Here is a 21,533-nt window from a genome sequence, read left to right as displayed (position 1 = left end):
AAAGTTTGCATTCCCGATTCTTATCTGGAACGCTTGCTGGCGGTATCTATGTTCTAATATGAAACGAGTATGGTTTGAATGATTCCTAGAAGGTGATTTAATGAATGGAATTGGACTCCACAGTGACATGCTGTTCCCCCTACCCCCAATACCACCTGCCAGTCCATGGCCTAGGACAAGAGTCCTGTTCCTGCACATTGATGTGGCACCTTGTGTCGAATGTGCAAGGGATCAGCCCTTGACAAGGTGAGGATTGACTTTTGCTTTGATATTTGAGAAGACGCATTTGATATTGATGTTAAAAAAGTATGACAGTGCAGAATACTTCTCGATTCCTCTTGCACAACTCATGGTTCTGGTCTGAGCTTGACCAGCAATTTGAAATGAAATCTTCATATATGTTTCCCCATCTCTCTAGCAGATGATTCTCACAAGATGAGACGTGAAAATATTGTTGGAAAGAAAAAGTTTTTAATTCAACAGTTGAAATTTGGAAGTGTGCTAATTGTTGCCAGAGCAATTTTAGGCTATGGTAAGGTTAAGAAAAAAAAGGCAGGAAGAATTTTAAAACACTAAAGTTGGGTCAAATAGAGTAAAAATCAAATTAGGTACAGCAGGTAGAAATTCTTGGAAGTATCTGCCTTTGGATTAGGATGAAAGAGATGTTGTTGCCGTGGCATGCTGAATATAATTTATGCATACTATTCAAAATGTTGTCTGAATTATGTTACACGCATTGTTTAAGCATCACAGAAAACAGAACAAATTGTAATTTTACCTTTGACTTCAGGACAAGTACATGACCAAGAAGGTTTTTGATGTTCATAGAATCCCTATAGTGTGGAACCAAGCCATTTGGCCCAACAAGTCCATACCGACCTCCTGAAAAGTAACCCACCTAGACCCATTCCCCTACCCTATTACTCTATATTTTCCTCTGACAAATGCACGTAACCTACACACCCTTAACACTATGGGCAATTCATCTAATCTACACATCTTTGGCTTGTGGGAGGAAGCCCACGCAGACAAGGGGAGAATTCCTGAAGTGGGAATCAAACCTGGATCTCTAGTGCTGTGAGGCAGCAGTGCTAACCACTGAGCCACTGTGCTGCACACTAATATTAGACAACTAATTAAGATAATTGGCAACCATCTTCTCAAACATATTTAATTGCCAAAGCTTTTTAATTTTTGCAGTGAATTATTTAAACAGATTAAATATTCCCACTGTTCCACCCTTCTAAGCTTTAAGTTAATACACCTTTCCTGAGGTCTCATGTATAAAAACAATGGAGTCCTTAAGAGAAAGTCACGATATAATTGAAATATTGAATTCCAGCCCATTTGTGATGAAGATCATTCACCTTTCAAATTGTTACAAAGATATAAAACAAAAAGCTGACAATATTGTCATGATTTAATCCATTGGATCAAAGAAAGGAGATCTGTATTATTGATATAGATGCTGGTCATTAATTAATCTGTAAGTGATAGTGAATCAATATAACACACTTGGAACAATACATTGAAGTCAGGTTATGTTTCTTTATCGTGTTCCTTCTTTGATTTTGCTTTGATATTAGAGTCAGAGTTGTATAGCACAGAGATACCCTTCAGTCCAACTCGTCCATGCCAACTAGATATTCTAAGTTAATCTATCCCATTTGCCAACATTTGGCCCATATCCCTGTAAACCCTTCCTATTCATATACCCATCCAATGCCTTTTAAATGGTGCTTTGTACAAGCCTCCACCGCTTCCTCTGACAGTTCATACCATACACATACATCCCTCTGCATGAAAGAGTTGCCCCTTAGGTGCCTTTTAAATCTTCCTCTGTCACCTTAAACTTATGCCCTCTCGTTTTGGACTCCACCACCCTGGGGAAAATACCTTGTTTATTCACCCTATCTATGCCCCTCATGATTTTAAAAATATCTATAAGGTCACCCCTCAGCCTCCAATGCTCCAGGGAAAACAGCCACAGCCTATTCAGTCGTTCCCTATAGCTCAAACCCTCTAACCTTGGCAATGTCTTGTGAATCTTTTCTGATATTAATTCATCAAGTGTTTTAAGCATTGATGAATTGGAAAGAGTCATCAGAAAATCCTTTGTCCAAGCTGATCTTAGGCTTTCAGCACCTTCCAAAGCAACATTGCTGTCAAAATGCTTACTTCCATCTTGGTAAGTAAGCAATATAATCAACCCTGGAAGAGAACTGGGCCTGATAAAATGGATGAAAAGCCTAAGGAACTCTTCTTGCTCAGTGCATCACTGGCACTAAAGATTAATATAATTTTACTTTGTAGGTAAGAAACTGTTGTGTAATTCTTAAGTCATTTCTTTTGGTTGACTTGCCTTTATTCACTTTGTCCCTTGTGTTGTTTCCATTTATGGCATGTGTAATCCTCATCTTTTATTCACTGATTTATAGATTTAGTGATAATGTATTGACCTCCGTACATTTCTCTTGCAGGATCGGATGTTTTTTGTGATGGAGTATGTAAATGGAGGAGATTTGATGTTCCAAATTCAACAAGTACGAAAATTTGACGAGGTGCGTGCCCAATTCTATGCTGCAGAAATTACATCAGCCCTGATCTTTCTGCACAGCAAGAGAGTTATATACAGGTAAGGATGCAATATGTATCTTTGTGACCAAACACCACCATTGCAAGATGTACAAGATGGCTCAAAGGATCTCATGGTTGCAATGGGCAATCACATAGAAAAGCAGAAATTTGCAATGGAGGTGGTGAATCAATAATTTTTGTGTTAATTCTTTACTAAAACATTTCCAACCTACAGTGTTGCTCTCTGTTGTGAAGAGGACGTGCTAGGTTTACCTAGCTGGAATACAGCTGTATTGTTTTTCAAACTTTAAGAATGCTTGGTAGCTGTGACTGCTATGTTCAAAATTAGATTTACGTGTTTTATTCACTGAACTTTAATTTTAATCAGCAGCATCTTTCCACTGAAAGGATTTTTAATATTTTACAATAACCAGCAATTTCACAGTTGGTCAACATTTTGCTTCACATTGTTCACCAGTTTTTCAGTTAGATGTCTAGTTTTAAACGTGCTGGTGAGTGGAGTGGAGCGGAATGTTTGCTAACTGTAAGCTAACTGTGATAGGAATCAGTTGATAATTTCTGTTACTGTCAAACACTTGAATATAAATTCCACTGACGAAAATGGGAGAAGCTAATGGGAACTTGTAGTGGTAGGTTGACATTGTGGGATTTGTTCTGACATGTTTGTGCTGTGATGAATCACTTTCCATGTATATGATTTATGAAAGCCGGAGATTACTTGAGTCAGTTAGAGGAATGAATGATTTAAATGTTACAATTTCCAGTAACTGACATGTGCAATGGCATCACCTGGTTGCTAGTTGGATATGCCACTACAACATGCAATAACAGTCAATGTGTAAATATTTGCATAAAGACAATAAATGTGTTCAATGGATATGTGCAGAATGGTTAGTCAAATTTGAAAAGTGAATTTAGTACATATTTGCATTGGGATTTTGCCCTTTGTTACAAATACACAGCTAAACACATTCAATGGTGATTCAGTTCAAAGTTTTCTCAATGAATTCACGATACCTGCTGAAATATTTGTGCACCATGAATCAGCACCTTTGTGAATGTAACTTGATAGTCTGAAGGTTAGCCATTATAGAAGTCTGATACTTCTATTTAATGTCAACAATTTGCTCCTCCCTTTCTTCCTCTCTTTATAATGGGCTCTCTGTATTTCATGTCCAGTGGGATTTGTTTGTAAGTAAATTGAATATAGGTAGTACTATTTTTGGCAATAGGTTTCTCCAACAAGAAATGTTTTTTTATTGCCGTGCACAATGATCCATTCTGTACACATACTCATCACAGGGCCACCCAGCAACTTCCTGTAAATCTGTCTGTCACGAGAGAGATCCAGAAACCACTGAATGCTCACTACACTACAAAACATTTGTAATTGGTCTGGCTACTGAACAGATTCTATAAGTCAAACTGTCAAAAGTCACCTGTGAATGTGCAACATACAGAGTACATCAGCTCCAATAGATGAATATTGGGCTGCACAGTAGCACAGTGGTTAGCACTGTTGCCTCATAGTGCCAGAGACCCGGGTTCAATACCCGCCTCAGGCGACTGACTGTGTGGAGTTTGCACATTCTCCCCGTGTCTGTGTGGGTTTCCTCCGGGTGCTCCAGTTTCCTCCCACAATCTAAAAATGTGCAGGTCAGGTGAGTTGGCCATGCTAAATTGCCCATAGTGTTAGGTGTAGTGGAATGGGTCTGGGTGGGTTGTGCTTCGGCAGGTCGGTGTGGACTTGTTGGGCCGAAGGGCCTGTTTCCATAATGTAAGTAATCTAATCCAACGATTGCAAACATTTTGCATTTGAGTTAATTTGGATCTTGTAACAGCTTTATCAGCTGAATGCTGCTGTCACTGACAGACTGCAGCTATCTAGTGTTATCGGTTCTGAACACTTGAGTTTTTTTGTTTCTGATCTTTATAATATTTTCATTTATGTTGGATCTAACACAGCCTCATTTCAGAAAAGGTTTCCAGATGAAATGTGTAGGAATGATGATGACAGTCAATTGTCAAACCTTTGGAGCTTATTCCATTTGAAACATTAGCAAGTTTTGAGAAGATTTATAGCTCAGGTTGAGGTTCTGGATGTAGGTTTGCTCGCTGAGCTGGGAGGTTCATTTCCAGATGTTTCGTCACCCTACCATGTAACATCTTCAGTGGGTCTCAGGCAAAGCAGTATACATGATTCCTGCTTTCTAATTATATGTTTGGATTTCTTTAGGTTGGTGAAGTCATTTCCTGTGGTGATGTCATTTCCTGTTCTTTTTCTTAGGGGGTGGTAGATGTGGTCTAACTCTGTGATTGTTGATAAAGTTCTGATTGGAATGCCATAGCTCTAGGAATTCTTGTGCATGTCTCTGTTTGGCTTGTCCTGAGATGGATGTGTTGTCCCAGTCGAAGTGGTGTCCTTCCTTATCTGTATGTAAGGATACTAGTCAGAGAGGGTCATGTCATTTTGCGACTAGTTGATGTTCATGTATCCTGGTGGCTAGTTTTCTGCCTGTTTGTCCAATATAGTGTTTGTTACAGTTCTTGCACATTTGATAAATGATCAGACTGGAAACTTCACATTTTATATTGCTACCTCAGTGATATTAAACAGTGAAATAAAACAAAGAACTGCAGAGGTTTGAAATCTGAAACAAAAGCAGTAATTGCTGGAGAAATTCAACAGCCCTGGTAGCACCTGTGGAGAGGAAGCAGAGTTAACATTTTGTATCCAGTGACCCTTCTTCGGAACCAAGATTAAATTGTGACCAGTTTAAAGTAGCTAAGAGCGAATTGACTTTAATTGCTCCCCAGTTCTCCTCCCTTCCCCCGATGGTCTCCATTCTGTCATACAGCTCATAGATTCCAACAAGTGTGATGTGACTGTTTTGCACGTGTCAGCTGACATGGTGAATGGTGACAGACAACTTGAGTATAGGAAGCAGTGTATCAGAGCCTGCACCTCTCCATGGCTAGTAGCTACACCCATGTACCTTCCAGCCTATACACTGGAAAGAGAATACTGACAGATTTTCCCCTTCCATTATCACTGAGCATTGAGGCTAATTTTGGTGACTCAACTGCTACTGTGCAGTACTTGTTAGAATATGACATGGAGTAGGCCATTTCCATCATCATCATTGATTGTACTTAATTCAGGAGCAGCCAGATGTGTTTATGTGCAAGCCTTTGACAGTGATCAGATAGTATAAGGATTTAGAATGTTGTGTTTGCTGGTTAAGCCTCAGCTTTCTTTAAAAAAACTCTCAGACTCTATGTTTTAATTTATCTCCAATCCTCTGCATGTACTTAAATGAGCTGGGACATGGTTTTAGGAGTAACTAGTGCCCTCATCCAATTGGGTTTCTTTCACATATGTTGTGTGACTGATGAATCATAGGAACCATTACAATAGCCTGAACCTGGTGTTTTTAAACATCTAAACAATTATACTTTCATTAAGGTCTGAAAAGCAGCTTTTGGGGATACTGTGGCCTATTGGTAATGTCACTGGACCAGTAATCTAGGCCTAATGATCTAGATGTGATTTTCTCCCTCACTGATGGTCTTCACTTCAAAGACTTATTCATGATGTCCTAACTGTATCGTAGCCTGTGATCTGAGGGTATGAAGATTTCCTGTTCCACCTTAGCTTGAATCATCTGAAGCATTACGCTGTACTTGAAGAATGCTACGCCATTATAACCTAACAGCTTAATCTTAGCCCAGTAATTTATGTGCCTGGGGAATGTAATGTTTGTACATAATGATTAGCTGTATAAATGCCCATTGGATTCTTCACTACTATGTTATTCCCAATCACTTTCTTATGTTTCAGAAAATAACATAAACATTGCTACATTGGGAATATAACACTCTTTTGGAGCCAAACCCATACCACATGGGACACAGTTTCAAATCTTGAGGTTTGAACTAGCTTGAGAGGCAGGCAATGGCCTAGTGGTTTTATCGCTGGACTGTTAATCCAGAGACCCAGGTAATGTTCTGGGGACTTGGGTTCGAATCCCACTATAGCAGATGGTGGAATTTGAATTCAATTAAAAATCTGGAATTAAGAGTCTAATTATGACCATGAATCCATTGTCATAGAGTCATAGAGACATACTGCATGGAAACAGAGCCTTTAGTCCAACTCGTTCACGCCGATCGGATATCCCAAACCAATCTAGTCTCACCTGCCAGCACCCAGCCCAAAACCCTCTAAACCCTTCCTATTCATATACTCATCCAGATGACTTTTAAATGTTGCAATCGTACCACCCTCCACTACTTCCTCTGGCAGTTCATTCCACACACGTACCACCCTCTGCATTGAAGAATTGACTCTCAGGCTTTTTCATATCTTTCCCCTCTCACCCTAAACTTATGCCCTCCAGTTCTGGACTCCCCCGACCCCAGGGAAAAGACTTTGTCTAATTATCCTATCCATTCCCCTCATGATTTTATAAATCTCTACAAGGTCTCCCCTCAGCCTCCGACACTCCAGGGAAAACGGTCCCAGCTTTTTGTGCACCAGTCTTTGGAAGTAAGGTGCAGCAGACAGTAAAGAAAGCAAAGTGCAAGTTGGCCTTCATAGCTGGAAGACTCAAATACAGGAACAAGGATGGTCTCATTATCTGAGCAAGGATGTTTTTGTTATCACAGGAGTGCAGTGAAGGTTTACCAAGTTGATTTCTGGGCTGGCATGGCTGACAACTGAGGAGAGATTGAATTGGCTAGGATTGGATTCATCAGAGTATAGAAGAATGAGTGGGGATCTTATAGAGATGTATAAACTTCTAACAGGGCTAGAATGGTTAGATGCAGGAAGGAAATTGCCATTGTTTGGGGAGTTCAGAAGCAGGAATTGTACTTTAATGAGAGGGGAAAATCCATTAGGACTCAGATAAGGAGACATTTCTTCAACCAGAGAGTGGTGAGCCTTTGGAATTCCCTACAACAGAAAGTGATTCAGGTCTAAGCATTGTGGGGTTTCAAGGAGGAGCTAGATTTAGTCTTGTGGCTAAAGGGATCAAAGGATAATGAGAGTGTGGGATTAGGATCTTGATCTCAATCAATCATGAGCCTGGTGAGACGGGAAAAATTTAAAAGGGACCTAAGGGGCAAAGTTTCACACAGAGGATGGGGCTTGTTTGGAATGAGCTGCCAGAGGAAGTGTTGGAGGCTGGTGCAATTACAACATTTAAAAGACATCAGGATGGGTGTATAAATAGAAAGGGTTTAGAGGAATATGGGCCAAGTGCTGGCCAATGGGACTAGATTAGTTGAGGATATCTGGTCAGCCAGGACGAGTTGGACCAAAGGGTCTGTTTCCCTGCTGTACATCTCTATGATTCTATGAACTCCTTTACTCAATACTCTGACCAATAAAGGAAAACATACCAAGTGCCTTCTTCACTATCCTATCTACCTGCAACTCCACTTTCAAGGAGCTATGAACCTGTACTCCAAGGTCTCTTTGTTCAGCAACACTCCCCAGGACCTTACCTTTAAGTGTATAAGTCCTGCTAAGATTTGCTTTCCCAAAATGCAGCACCTCACATTTATCTAAATTAAACTCCAGCTGCCACTTCCCAGCCCATTGGCCCATCTAATCAATCGTAATCTGAGGTAACCTTCTTTGCTGTCCATTACACCTCCAATTTTGGTGTCATCTGCAAATTTACTAACTGTACCTCTTATGCTCACATCTAAATCATTTATGTAAATGATGAAAACTAGTGGATCGATGTTTGTGAAAACCCACCTGGTTCACTAACGTCCTTTAGTGAAGAAAACTGCCATCCTCACCTGTTCTGACCTGTATGTGGCTTCAGACATATCGCAATGTGGTTGACTCTCAACTGCCCTCTGTGCAATAAATGCTGGCCGAGACAGTGACGGCCTCATCCTGTGACTGAATAAAATAAAATCCCAGCATGGCAGATGGTGAAATTTAAATTAAATTAAGAAATCTGAAATTATAAAGTTGGTCTCAGTAATGGTGACCATGTTGACTATCATGGATTATTGTAAAAAGCTAACTGATTCACTAATTTTCTTAGTCTTCCATCTTTACTCGGTACGGTCTACATGACTCTCCCAGACCCACAGTGATGTAGTTGTGTTTTAGCTTACCCCGAATGGCCAAGCTGTCAACTCAGTTTAACTGCAATAAGGCATGTGCGACAAACGCTGGCCATGCCAGTGATGTCCACATTAATTGAATGAAGGATCAAGAACAGAACCTCCTTCCAAATCCACGTATGCTGAAACCAATTTCTAACACATTGAGGAAGCATGAAATGAGAAAAGGCTAATTCATCCATCACAAGCTATGTCCAAGCTTTGTGTACAAGCTGCCCATTAATGGGCTTGATTTATACAACTTTGCAAATGTGTAATTCAGATTGTAAAAACACCTCTGATCCCAGAAGTGAATTAAGAAATCTCTACCTTCTTTTCACATCACTTATATGATTGCAGGACTGCAGAAACTATTTTGCTCCATTGAAAAACTTAATAAAGATATGATACTCCCTACAGTGACTTCCTACCAGGTTTGTAGGACATGGTGCAATAGACTCATGTAACTCAGAAGGAGGCCATCATGTTTCAGCACTTGATTTTTTTCTGAGAGATGCCAATATAAGCCACTTTTGAAAGTCATTATTGATCTTCTTTCACCTTCTCAAGCATTGTATTTCAACTTATACCAATTCATTTTCCTAATTTCTCCCTGACTTTAATGCAAATATTTTAAAATCTGTGTCTCCTGGTTACACAATCTTCAATTAATGAAATATTTACTGTGACAAAACTCTCCTGCATTTGCTCACTGAACCAACACTGAAGTTGCCCCTACTCTTCTTCATTTGCTTACCCCATTTCAGATCTCATATCTATTAAGATGATGTTTGTATGTAACAACATGTGTTTTCACAGGATAACCTTGCATGTCACATACAGAAATAACATTACCACTTACTACTTGGTTCCTATCTGGAAGTTGTCTGTCCAGATGACACAGAAGTTCATGGTGGAGTAGACAGTGAAGAAGTTATCTCAGAGTACAACAGGATCTTAGTGAGATGAGCTAATGGGGCAGAGTGGCAGATGGAGTTTTAATCTAAATAAATGTGAGGTGTTGGATTTTGCTAAGGCAAACCAGGGCAGGACTTACACAGTTAATGATAGAGTACTGAAGAATGTTGCCAAACAAAGGTACAGACACATAATTCCTTGAAAGTGGACTCACCGGTAAACAGGATGCTTGCTTTCCTTGGTCATTGTATTGAGTGTAGTAGTTCGAACATCATATGGCAGCTGTACAGGACATTGGTGAGGCCACGTTTGGAATACTGCATTCAGTTCTGGTCGCCCTGTTAGAGCAAGGATGTTAAACACGAAAGGAGGGTTCAGAAAACATTTACCCTGCCAGGATTGGAGGGTAACCTTGTGGAGGTTTATAAAATGATGAGGAGCATGGATTGTGTAAATAGCCAAGATCTTTTTCCCAGGGTAGGGGAGACCAAAACTAGAGAGTATAGGTTGAAGGTGAAGGGAAAAAAATTTAAAAGGGATCTGAGGGGCAACCTTTTCATGCAGAGGGTGGTGTGTGTATGGAAAGAGGTGCCAGAGGAGGTGGTACAATTGCAACATTTAAAAGGCATCTGGGTGGGTAGATGAATAGGAAAGTTTTAGAGGGATATGGGCTACTGGCAAATGGGACTAGGGCAGTTTAGGATATCTGGTCGGCGTAGACAAGTTGCACTACTATTCTATTTCTGTGCTGTAAAACTCCATGACTCTATGGTCATTTCCGTAGTCATTCTCACCCAGTACAGTGTTTAACTTCCAGGTTAATATCATTGATGCACAAAGTCCCACTGCTGCACACTCTGCTAAGCGTACAGAATAAACCATCCATTCTACTGAAGCAGTCCTTGTACCTGTCCTCACTTTACATGCTTGGCTGAGAGCCCAGACCTATAAAAGGATTATTTCAACAGAGAGTTCTATTCTGAAATTGGAAAGAATTGTTGACTTTACTTGATTGATGACCTTAACTGATCAGAATAAGTTTTTTTTCTCTCCCTGAGAACTTTTGGCAATGTATTGATTTCTATTTGGACAAGATTAAAACATACTAAGTGTTTAAAGTTCTTGGATACTTTAATGTTCCTTCAGATTGACAATTTTATAGGGCCAACAGTTTTTTTTCTCAAAAGAAGATTTGTGAATGAGTGGATTTTTTAAAAGCATATCCAGATGTGTTATTTATTCTGTATGGCTTATTGGTTCTGCACAAAAGGCATGAAAGGACCATGAGTTGTCATGGATCTTCGTGGCTGACTGGGGGCAAGGCAAGAGTTGGATTGAGATGACATGGAACACTAAAGGCCATGGAGGATGATATGGGAGGGGCATGAGTGGGACTTTCTGAACTTAGGTTCCAAAGATTTATCAAACAAGATCTTGTTTGATAACTCATCTGAGAGGTAGAAGGGCTTGTGCCCGAAACGTCGATTCTCCTGTTCCTTGGATGCTGCCTGACCTGCTGCGCTTTTCCAGCAACGCATTTTCAACTCATCTGAGAGGCCATGAACCACACGAAATGGAGAAGCTGGTCCATGAAGACTGCGAGTCCATGAGGTACCTACCCCGCAATAGAGCAGCTAGGACTGTAAATGAAGAATGCAGGCTCCCTACCTCATCCCGTGGCAGTGAAAATTGGGAACACAGGAAATCAGAGCAAGAGTCCTGGATTTGGATTCCACCTGCCATTTTAAATGACACCAGAACTGCTCCAATTCTGTGAAAACCCTGACAAGTGGCTTTGATATTACCAAAAGACAAAAAAAAATTGTAGGTGCTGGAATCCAAAGTAGACAAACAGGAGGCTGGAAGAACACAGCAAGCCAGGCAGCATCAGGAGGTGGAGAAGTCAATGTTTCAGATATAACCCTTCTTTAGGACTGAAGATGGGGATAGGGAGAGCTACAGTTAAAGAGAGAAGGGGTGGGCGCTTGGGGAGAGTACCAGAATGTTGAGATAGGGATAGGTGACCACAGGTAGTGTGTACGGCCTGGTTGGTCAATGGAAGGGATGAGTCCAGTTGGTAGCCAGAAGGAAGGGTCGGTTGGTGGAATGGAAGGGAGGAGGTGGGGCTGGAAAGGGAAGATTACTTAAAATTCAAGAACGCAATGTTATGTCATCCGGGCTTTGATGTTACCAATATTTACTTAAAAGAAATTTCTTCTCATCTAACACAGGCAGGCTCATGATTTAGAAAGAATGGAGGAGTCAATAGTGGTGATGGGGAAGAAAGATGTAAAATTCAGCCCTGTTTTAGTTCTTATTCAATATCTGAATGGATTTTAGTTAATACAGTCATATACCCATCAAACAATGTGTTTTGAGCGTTTGTTTTTGTAGAGTTTGAGTTTCTCAGCATTCCATTGCTGATTCGAACCAAGCAGTGTGTAAACAGGCCGCTTTCCGATCAACAAAGATACCTAATAATTTAAAAAGTTTTGAATTGCTAACACTTTGGCAAGCTTTGGAAATGTTTTCTCTCTTCGTTCAGCTGCTGTTTTTTATAACAATGGAGGATGTTTTAACTGCTGTATGTAGTGAAATGGCAAACATGTTCTTTTTCACTGAGTGAAGCCATTCAGACACAAGACAACTGGAGCAATTCTTTCTCAAATGAGTAACAGAAACAAGTACCAAGCCACATTACTGCTTCCATTTGAATAATAGAAAATGAGAAACCTGTCGTGCAGCATTCAATTTGGGACTTTCCTATGATTATGTGGGAATCTAAATGTGAATTCTAAGTTTATCCTTGAGAAATTAGCCAGCTATTTGTAGCATTAATCTTATTTTCAATGTGAAGGTTAACATTGTAAGAGTGTAAGTCACAGTATACAGTTAAGCCAGCTTGATCAGATCAGAACACTAGAAGCAGCTCAGAGAATCTGCAAGGTGACTGGAAGGTGAATTAGGTCACTGCTTGATGTGTCAGACCTAGTAGCTACTGTTTGAAAAGAAACTGCAGAAATATGATACTGCCAGCAAGGTTATTAAACCACCAGAATAGAACAGTTAATTTAATTAATAAAGCATCGCACATGGGAATCAATTGAAAGCTTGATCGGAATGAGTTAAATGACATGCTGCTTTTAGATCTGAAGATAGGACACATTATTAGGCATCATTGACTTAAATGAACTATGAGACCATCTGATAATATCTACAGAAACAAACTGAATTAAAAAACAAGAACTAGTAAAATATTGAAGCACTCTTCAGTAAGATACTAAATGAATGCAAGTTTTTTTTTAATATACATTGACAGCATCTTCCTCGAACATTTCTAATGTTACTTCAACTCCCTTACATCATAAAACTAAATATTTCAGAATTCCTCATGGCCTAATGATAAATACTCGAAATGGAGGAAAACAGAGCAGGATTAAGGAGAACCCTGTTTTTGCCCTATTCATTTTGCTTCTTGGGAAAACATTCAACAAAATATTTCTCTATGCGCCACTAAGGTCATCAAAGTGAATAGATCAACACTCCACATTGTAGATAATCTAACTCTGGTCTCTCTTCTTCTCAGACTAGTCACCTTTTAATTTACATATTTTGAACTTGGAATAATGGATAGAAACTGCCCATTCAAACATGGCAGCTTCTGAAATGAGTGTTTTAAACTAGGGTAAAGGTCAGAGACTGAGCACAAGGCCAATTAATTTGAAAGTGTACTTATTTATGGCTAATCATTATGCAAAGACAGCGTCGCGGTTTTATAAAGCTATAGAGTGATACAGCGCAGAAACAGACCTTTTGGCCTATCATGTCTGTGCTGATAACAAACACCAAACTGCACAATCCCTGTACTTGGTCCATGGCCTATTCTGCACTGGCATTTTACGTGCTCATCCAGATACTACTTCAATGTTGCATGAGTGCCTGCCTCCACCACCCTCTCAGGCAGCACTTTGCATTTGTCTACCATCCTCTGTGTGATTTTTATTTCTATTCTAAATCACTTGCTCCTCACCTTAACTTATGCCCTCTGGTCTTGGACACGTCTACCACGGAGAAGCGATTCTCACCATCTTCTGTCTATGCCTCTCATTATTTTATGTACCTCCGTTAGATACACACACACACACACACACACACACACACACACCTCCTCTGCTCCAAGGAAAACAAGCCCAGCCTGTCCAGTCTCTCCTCATAACAGAGACGTTTCATCCCAGGCAATACCCTGGTGAATCTTCTCTGCACCCTCTCCAGTCAAATCATGTCCTTGTGATAGTGTAGTGACCAGAATGCACACTGTTCCATCTGTGGCCTAATGTTTCTTAAAGGTGCAACAAGACTTCCTCACTCCTAAATTCTGTGTCACGGCTAATGAAGGCAAGCACCCCATATGCTTTCTTCATCACCTGTCTACCTGTGCTGTTACCTTCTGGGATCCATGGACTTGTACACCAAGGTGCCTTTGTTCCTCAGGGACCTACCATTCATTGTGTACATTGTTCTCTTATTAGATCTCCCAAAATGCATCACCTCACACTTAGAGTCATAGAGATGTACAGCTTATCGGGATTAAATTCCATCTGCCATTGCTTTACCTAATTTGCCAGCTGACCCCTTGCCTCCTATTTGTGAGCCAATTTTGCCCCCAGCCCCCATGGCTCCTATAGCAGCCTGGGATACATCTCCTCAGGCCCTGGGATTTATGCACCTGTATGCCCGGTGCTTCTAGATAATTCAATGTACCAGCTTCAAATCCTAGCTCAGGATTTTGCCTTCGTTTCTTCACTAATGAGGGAGTGAAGGCTTTAGGGAGCAGACAAGAGAGTCGAGTTGGGAGCATAAACAGACCACAATCTTATCAAATACCAGAGGAGGATCAAGGAACCAAAGAACCTAAACCTGTTCTTAATTGACATGTTTGTGTGTTCCTCTAGTACTCAGTAAAGAGCCTTAAGAAGCAGAGTGAGGATAAATGAGTGATTTTCTGGTTGGCCATCAGTAACTAGTGGTGTGCCTCAGGGATCAGTGTTGGGACTGCAGTTATTCACAATTTATATAGATGATTTGGAGTTGGGGACCACATGTAGTGTGTCAAAGTTTGCCCATGACACTAAGATGAGTGGCACAGAAAGTATGCAGAGGACTGTGAAACATTGCAGAGGAACATAGATATTTCACATGAGTGGGCAAAGGTCTGACAGACGGAATATAAGGTTAATAAAAGTGAAGTCATCAATTTTGGCAGGGGTAACAATAAAAAAGATTATTACTTTAATGATAGAAAGTTGCAGCATGCTGCTATGCAGAGGGACCTGGGTGACCTGCATGAATCACAGAAGGTTGGTCTGCAGGTACAACAAGTAATTAGGAAGGCAAATGGAATTTTGTCCTTCATTGTTAAAGGGATTAAAAGCAGGGAGGTTAGGTTGGAGCTCTATAGGTTGCTGGTGAGGACACAACTGGAGTACTGTGTGCTGTTTGGTCTCGTTATTTGAGAAAGGATGTACTGGCACTGGAGAGGGTGCAAAGGAGGTTCACTAGGTTGACTCCAGAGTTCAGAGGGTTGACTTATGAGGAGAAGCTGAGTAGACTGGGATCATATTCATTGGAATTTAGAAGAATGAAGGGGGATCTTATAGAAACATATAAAATTATGAAGGGAATAGATGAATTAGAAGTAGAGAGGATGTTTCCACTGGCGGGTGAAGCTAAGACAAAAGGGCATAGCCTTGAAATTACGTAGAGCAGATTTAGGACTGAATTGAGAAGGAACTTCTTCACCCAGAGGGTTGTAAATCTATGGAATTCCTTGCCCAGTGAAGTAGTTGACGCTACATCAGTAATCGTTTTTAAAGCTAAGATAGATTTTCTTTGAACAATAAAGGAATTAAGGCATACAGTGAGAGGGTGGGTAAATGGAGCTGAGTCCACGAAAAGGTGAGCCATGGTCTTATTGAAAGGCGGAGCAGGCTCTAAGGGCCAGATGGCCTACTCCTGCTCCTAGTTCTTATGTTCTTAATTGAAAGTACTTTAGTTTGTATTCATTTCTGTGTTTTCCTAACGTGACAGCCCTATTCATTTTATTGATTGAGAAACTATTCACTATATAAGTTACTGAAATACTACTTCAATAACAGAAATCATGAAAAGCAAAGGGGATAGTTCTTCCTCAAAATAGACATTCAAGACCATTGATTGTCTTTTCCTGCTATTAATTGGTCAGTTTGAAAACTTTCATAGCAACATAACCAAATTGGTTTATTGTATTTTATTTGCCTGCAGGACACATGCAGAATGAGATCCATTTCAGTCTTGTACTGTGTCAGAAGAGAATTGGCTGACACTCAGTCTGTTGAACTCCTTAGAGAAAGTAATATTGCCTATACATTAGCTCAAGTGTTACTCCACCAGCAGTCCTTTTAAGACAAGTCCACTTTTTTAAGCTTAATGAAAATGTATAACATTCTAGAATTCCATTGACACTGGGAGTCCTGCCAGGAATCACAAACCCAACAACCAGTTGATCTAAGCCACTCCTGTAACATTAAAGTTGGAAATATTGCACTTCAGATTGGCAGCATGCCACGCTCTGTCAGAAGTGGCGTGATTCTATCTCCCAGTCCTGTCCTTCCTGCTCTTAACCCTCCGTGGTAATGTATCACATCAAAACCTTATATCAAGACTAACCTGCTGTTTTAAATATAGAGCTTTTTGATTAATTTCAGGAGTATAAAACTTGCATTTTAAAACTTCTTGAAGACAGCATTACATTTCTAAATATTCATAGTAGAACAAGCTTTTATGTAAAATGGTGACTGCTCACATGGTTGTTAAAGGAATGCTATAATAGTCAAATGAACATCAGTAAAAATCTAATATGTTTGAATCATGTCAACAACAAACAGATTTTTTCCAGCAACTTTCTTGTTTCTGGAATTGTTTTTCATTCTAATTCCTTTTCTACATTTTTATTTGTTCATGGGTTATGAGTGTCACTGTGAAGGTCACTTTGTTGCCTGTTGCTAATTACCCTTGAGAAAGTGGTTCTCAGCTGTTTGGAATTGCTACAGTTCTTATGGTAAAGGTACATCGACAATGCTGTTGTGGTGGCGATCCAGGATTTGGATGCAGTGACAGTGAAAAAACAGAGATATAGTTCCAAGGTAGGGTGATGCGAGACTTGAAGGAAAACTTGTAAATGGTGGTGTCGCCATTGGCCTGCTGTCCTTCTGAGTGTGGGTTTGGAAGGTGCTGCAGAAGGACGCTTGGTGCATTACTGCAGTACAACCTGTGGATAGTGTACAAAGTTGTCATTGTGCATTAGTGGTGGAGGAGTGTATGTTTAAACTGGAAGATGGAGTGCTGATTAAGTAACCTGCTTTCCCTGAATTATGTTAAGCTTGAGCGTATTGAGTGTTGTTGGAGCTGCACTATTTCAGGCAAGTGGGGAGTGTTGCATCATACTCCTGACTTGTGCCTCATAAGACCAGAAGAAATAGGAACTGGGCTAGGCCATTTGGCCCCTCAAACCTCCTCCACCGTTCAATGGGATCTGACATTCCTCATGCCCACTTTCCTGCATTTTTACACAAAACCCTTGATAGCTATATTGATCAAGAGTCTATCTATCTCAGATTTAGACGACGGACAGATTTTGAGGAGTCTGCTGTCCACAGAATTCTGGCCAATCCTTGCAGCCACAGTATCTACATAGCTGGTCCTACTCTATCTGGCCACTTATAAACGTGAGGATGCTGATAATGTGAAAGTCAGTAATGTCCAATTTGAAAGGGGAATGGTTAGAGTCATAGATTCATACAGCATAGAAATAAACCTTTTAGCTCACCGTGTCTTTGCTGACTAACAAACACCAAACTATACTATCCCATTTACCTGCATTTTGTCCATAGTTTACTATGCCCTGGCATTTTAAGTACTCATCCAGATGTTCCTTAAATGTTGAGAGAATACATGCCTCTGCCACATACTCAGGCAGCATGTTCCATATGTCCACCAGGATGTTGCCTGAGATGAAAAGTCTGGATCGGCTGGGTTTGTTTTCCTTGGACTAGTGGAAACTGATGGAGGAATCTGATCGAAGTACACAAAATTAGGTTGCACGAGGTGCAATTTTTTTTTCTCAGATGTCCTCTTAAACCACTTTCTCTCCTCACCTTAAACCTATGTGCTCTGGACTTAGACATGTCTGCCATGGGGAAGAGATTCTCTCCATCTACTGCCGATGCCTCTTATAATTTTGTGTACTTCGATCAGATTCCCTCCATCAGCCTCCACTGGTCCAAGGAAAACAAACCCAGCCGATCCAGACTTTTCATCTCAGGCAACATCCTGGTGAATCTCCTCTGCATCCTCTCCAGTGCAATCACATCCTTGTGATAATGTATCAACCAGAACTGCACACAGTGTTCCATCTGTGGACTAACCGATGTTTTATAAAGTTGTAACAATAGTTCCTTACTCCCATATTTTAAACCAGGCTAATGAAGGCAAACATCCTGTCTGCCGCCTTCATCATCCTGTCTACCTGTGCTGTCACCTTCATGGATCTATGTGCTAGGAAACCAAGGTCCCTTTGTTTCTCAGTACTCCCTTGAGACCTACCATTCATTGTGTACGTCCTTTCCTTATTAGATCTCCCAAAATGCATCAACCCCTTTGTGGCCAGCGACCATAATTCTATTAGTTTTAAAATAGTGATAGAAAAGGATAGACCAGATCTAAAATTTGAAGTTCTAAATTGGAGGATGGCCAATTTTGATGATATTAGGCAAGAACTTTCAAAAGCTGATTGGGCCTAGATATTTGCAGGTAAAGGGACAGCTGGAAAATGGGAAGCCTTCAGAAATGAGATAACGAGAGTCCAGAGGAAGTATATTCTTGTTAGGGTGAAAGAAAAGGCTGGTAGATATAGGGAATGCTGGATGACTAAAGAAATTTGAGATTTTGGTTAAGAAAAAGAAAGAAGCATATGTCAGGTATAGACAGGATAGATCGAGTGAATCCTTAGAAGACTATAAAGACAGTAGGAGTATACTTAAGAGGGAAATCAGGAGGGCAAAAAGGGGACATGAGATAGCTTTGGCAAATAGGGTTAAGGAGAATCCAAAGGGTTTTTACAAATACATCAAGGACAAAAGGGAAACTAGGGAGAGAATAGGGCCCCTCAAAGATCAGCAAGGCAGCCTTCGTGTGGAATTACAGGAGATGGGGGAGATACTAAACGAGTATTTTGCATCAGTATTTACTGCAGAAAAGGACATGGAAGATATAAAAAGAAGAAAATAGATGGTGACATCTTGAAAAATGTCCATATTACAGAGGAGAAAGTGCTGCATGTCTTAAAATGCATAAAAGTGGGTAAATCCCCAGGACCTGATCTGTGTATCCGAGAACTCTATGGGAAGCTAGGGAAGTGATTTCTGGGCCCCTTGCTGAGATATTTGTAACATCGATAGTCACAGATGAGGTGCCGGAAGACTGGAGGTTGGCTAACGTGGTGCCACTGTTTAAGAATGGCGATAAGGACAAGCCAGGGAACTGTAGACCAGTGAGCCTGACCTCGGTGGTGGGCAAGTTGTTGGAGGGAATCCTGAGGGACAGGATGTACATGTATTTGGAAAGGCAAGGACTGATTAAGGATAGTCAACATGGCTTTGTGTATGGGAAATCATATCTCACAAATTTGAGTGAATTTTTTTGAAGAAGTAACAAAAAGGATTGATGAGGGCAGAGTGGTGGACGTGATTTATATGGACTTCAGTAAAGCATTTGACAAGGTTCACCATGGGAGACTGGTTAGCAAAGTTAGATCTCACGGAATACACGGAGAACTAGCCATTTGAAATAGAGAACTGACTCAAAGATCGAAGACAGAGGGTGGTGGTGGAGGGTTGTTTTTCAGACTGGAGGCCTGTGACCAGTGGAGTGCCACAAGGATTGGTGCTGAGTCCTCTACTTTTCTTCATTTATATAAATGATTTGGATGGGAGCATATGAGGTATAGTTAGTAAGTTTGCAGATGACACCAAAATTGATGGTGTAGTGAACAGCGAAGAAGGTTATCTCATGATTACAATGGGATCTTGATCAGATGGGCCAATGGGTTGAGAAGTGGCAGATGGAGTTTAATTCACATAAATGTGAGGTACTGCATTTTGGGAAAGCAAATCTTAGCAGGACTTATACACTTAATGGAAAGGTCCTGGGGAGTGTTGCTGAACAAAGAGACCTTGGAGTGCAGGTTCATAGCTTCTTGAAAGTGAGGTCGCAGGTAGATCGGATAGTGAAGAAGGCATTTGGTATGCTTTGCTTTATTGGTCCTGCACTGAGTAGAGGAGCTGGGAGGTCATGTTGCAGCTGTACATGACATTGGTTAGGCCACTTTTGGAATATTGCATGCAATTCTGGTCTCCTTCCTATTGGAAAGATGCTGTGAAACTTGAAAGGGTTCAGAAAAGATTTACAAGGATGTTGCCAGGGTTGGAGGATTTGAGCTATAGGGAGATGCTGAACAGGCTGGGGCTGTTTTCCCTGGAGCGTTGGAGGCTGAGGGGTGACCTTATAGAGGTTTACAAAATTATGAGGGGCATGGATAGGATAAATAGACAAAGTCTTTTCCCTAAGGTGGAAGGAGTCCCGAACCAGAGGGCATAGGTTTAGGGTGAGAGGGGAAAGATACAAAAGAGACCTTAGGTGCAACATTTTCATGCAGAGGGTGGTACGTGTGTGGAATGAGCTGCCAGAGGAGGTGGCGGGGGCTAATACAATTGCAACTTTTAAAAAGCATTTGGATGGAGATGTGAATAGGAAGGGTGGGAGGGATATGGGCCGGGTGTTGGCAGGTGGACTAGGTTGGGTTGGGATATCTGGTTGGCATGGACGGGTTGGACTGAAGGGTCTGTTTTCCATGCTGTACATCTCTATGACTTTAGAACCCACACTTTCCATCTGCTATTGCTTTGTCCAACCTTCCAGCAATATCAGACTGTAGCCTGAGACCATGCTCCTCACCATCAACAATACCATCAGTTTTCATGTCATTTGGAAGTTTATCAATTAAACCTTCCTCATTCACATCGTTAATGAACATGACAAACAACAAGGGTCCCACCAACAACCCAGGTGGTAAACCACTGGTCACAGGCTTTCAATCACAATAACAATCTTCCACCGTCACCCTGTGCGTCACGTTTGTTAGCCAATTTTGGATCCAGTTTGTCAATTTGCCTTTGGAATCTTACCTTTTGGACTAACCTTCCATGTGGGATCTTCTCAAAGGTGTTACTGATATCCATGTAAGCCACATTAACTGCTTTATCTTTGTCAATATATTTAGTTACCATTTCAAAAAAAATCAATTAAATTAATCAGATAGGATTCCCCTTTCACAGATCCGTGCTGACTATCCCTGATAAATCCCTGCCTTTCCAAGTATGGATTAATCCTATCCTTCAGATCGTTTTCTGTAATTATCTAACCTGTACCTCCAGCCCTTCTTGAACAAAGGAACCACATTAGCTCTCCTCCAGTAAACTGGTACTTTGTCTGTGCTCAGTGAAGTATTAAATATATCCGTTAGATTCTCTCTCGTTGAAGGTGCTTAATGCCTGGCACTTGTGTAACGCCAATGTTACCTTCTACTTATTAACCCAAACCTGGACATTGTCCATCTCTTGCTGTATGGAAGAATGTTTTGCTTTAGTGTCTGAGGAGTTGTGAATGGAGTGAGTACTGTCCAATCATCAGTCAACATCTCTACTTCAGACCTTATAATGGAAATAAATTCATTTACAAAGCAGCTGAAGATGGTTGGGCCTAGGATATTGCCCTGAGGAATTCCGGTAGCCATG

The 21,533-nt window shown here is 40.8% G+C and overlaps 1 protein-coding gene across 3 annotated transcripts in view; it reads left to right on the top strand.

Moving 5' to 3' along the window:
• The window catches only part of prkcha (protein kinase C, eta, a), a 219,890-nt gene that overhangs the window by 156,575 nt on the left and 41,782 nt on the right, over positions 1-21,533 (top strand). For all 3 annotated transcript variants that reach the window (XM_043697242.1, XM_043697243.1, XM_043697241.1), the window contains one exon: positions 2,481-2,635. In XM_043697242.1, coding sequence (XP_043553177.1) covers positions 2,481-2,635 — 155 coding nt within the window. The remainder of the gene's footprint in view (positions 1-2,480; positions 2,636-21,533) is intronic.

Source organism: Chiloscyllium plagiosum, chromosome 10 (assembly GCF_004010195.1).
Source record: "Chiloscyllium plagiosum isolate BGI_BamShark_2017 chromosome 10, ASM401019v2, whole genome shotgun sequence".
In the NCBI taxonomy this organism is placed as follows: domain Eukaryota; kingdom Metazoa; phylum Chordata; class Chondrichthyes; order Orectolobiformes; family Hemiscylliidae; genus Chiloscyllium; species Chiloscyllium plagiosum.
This window is presented reverse-complemented; position numbering and strand designations above follow the sequence as displayed.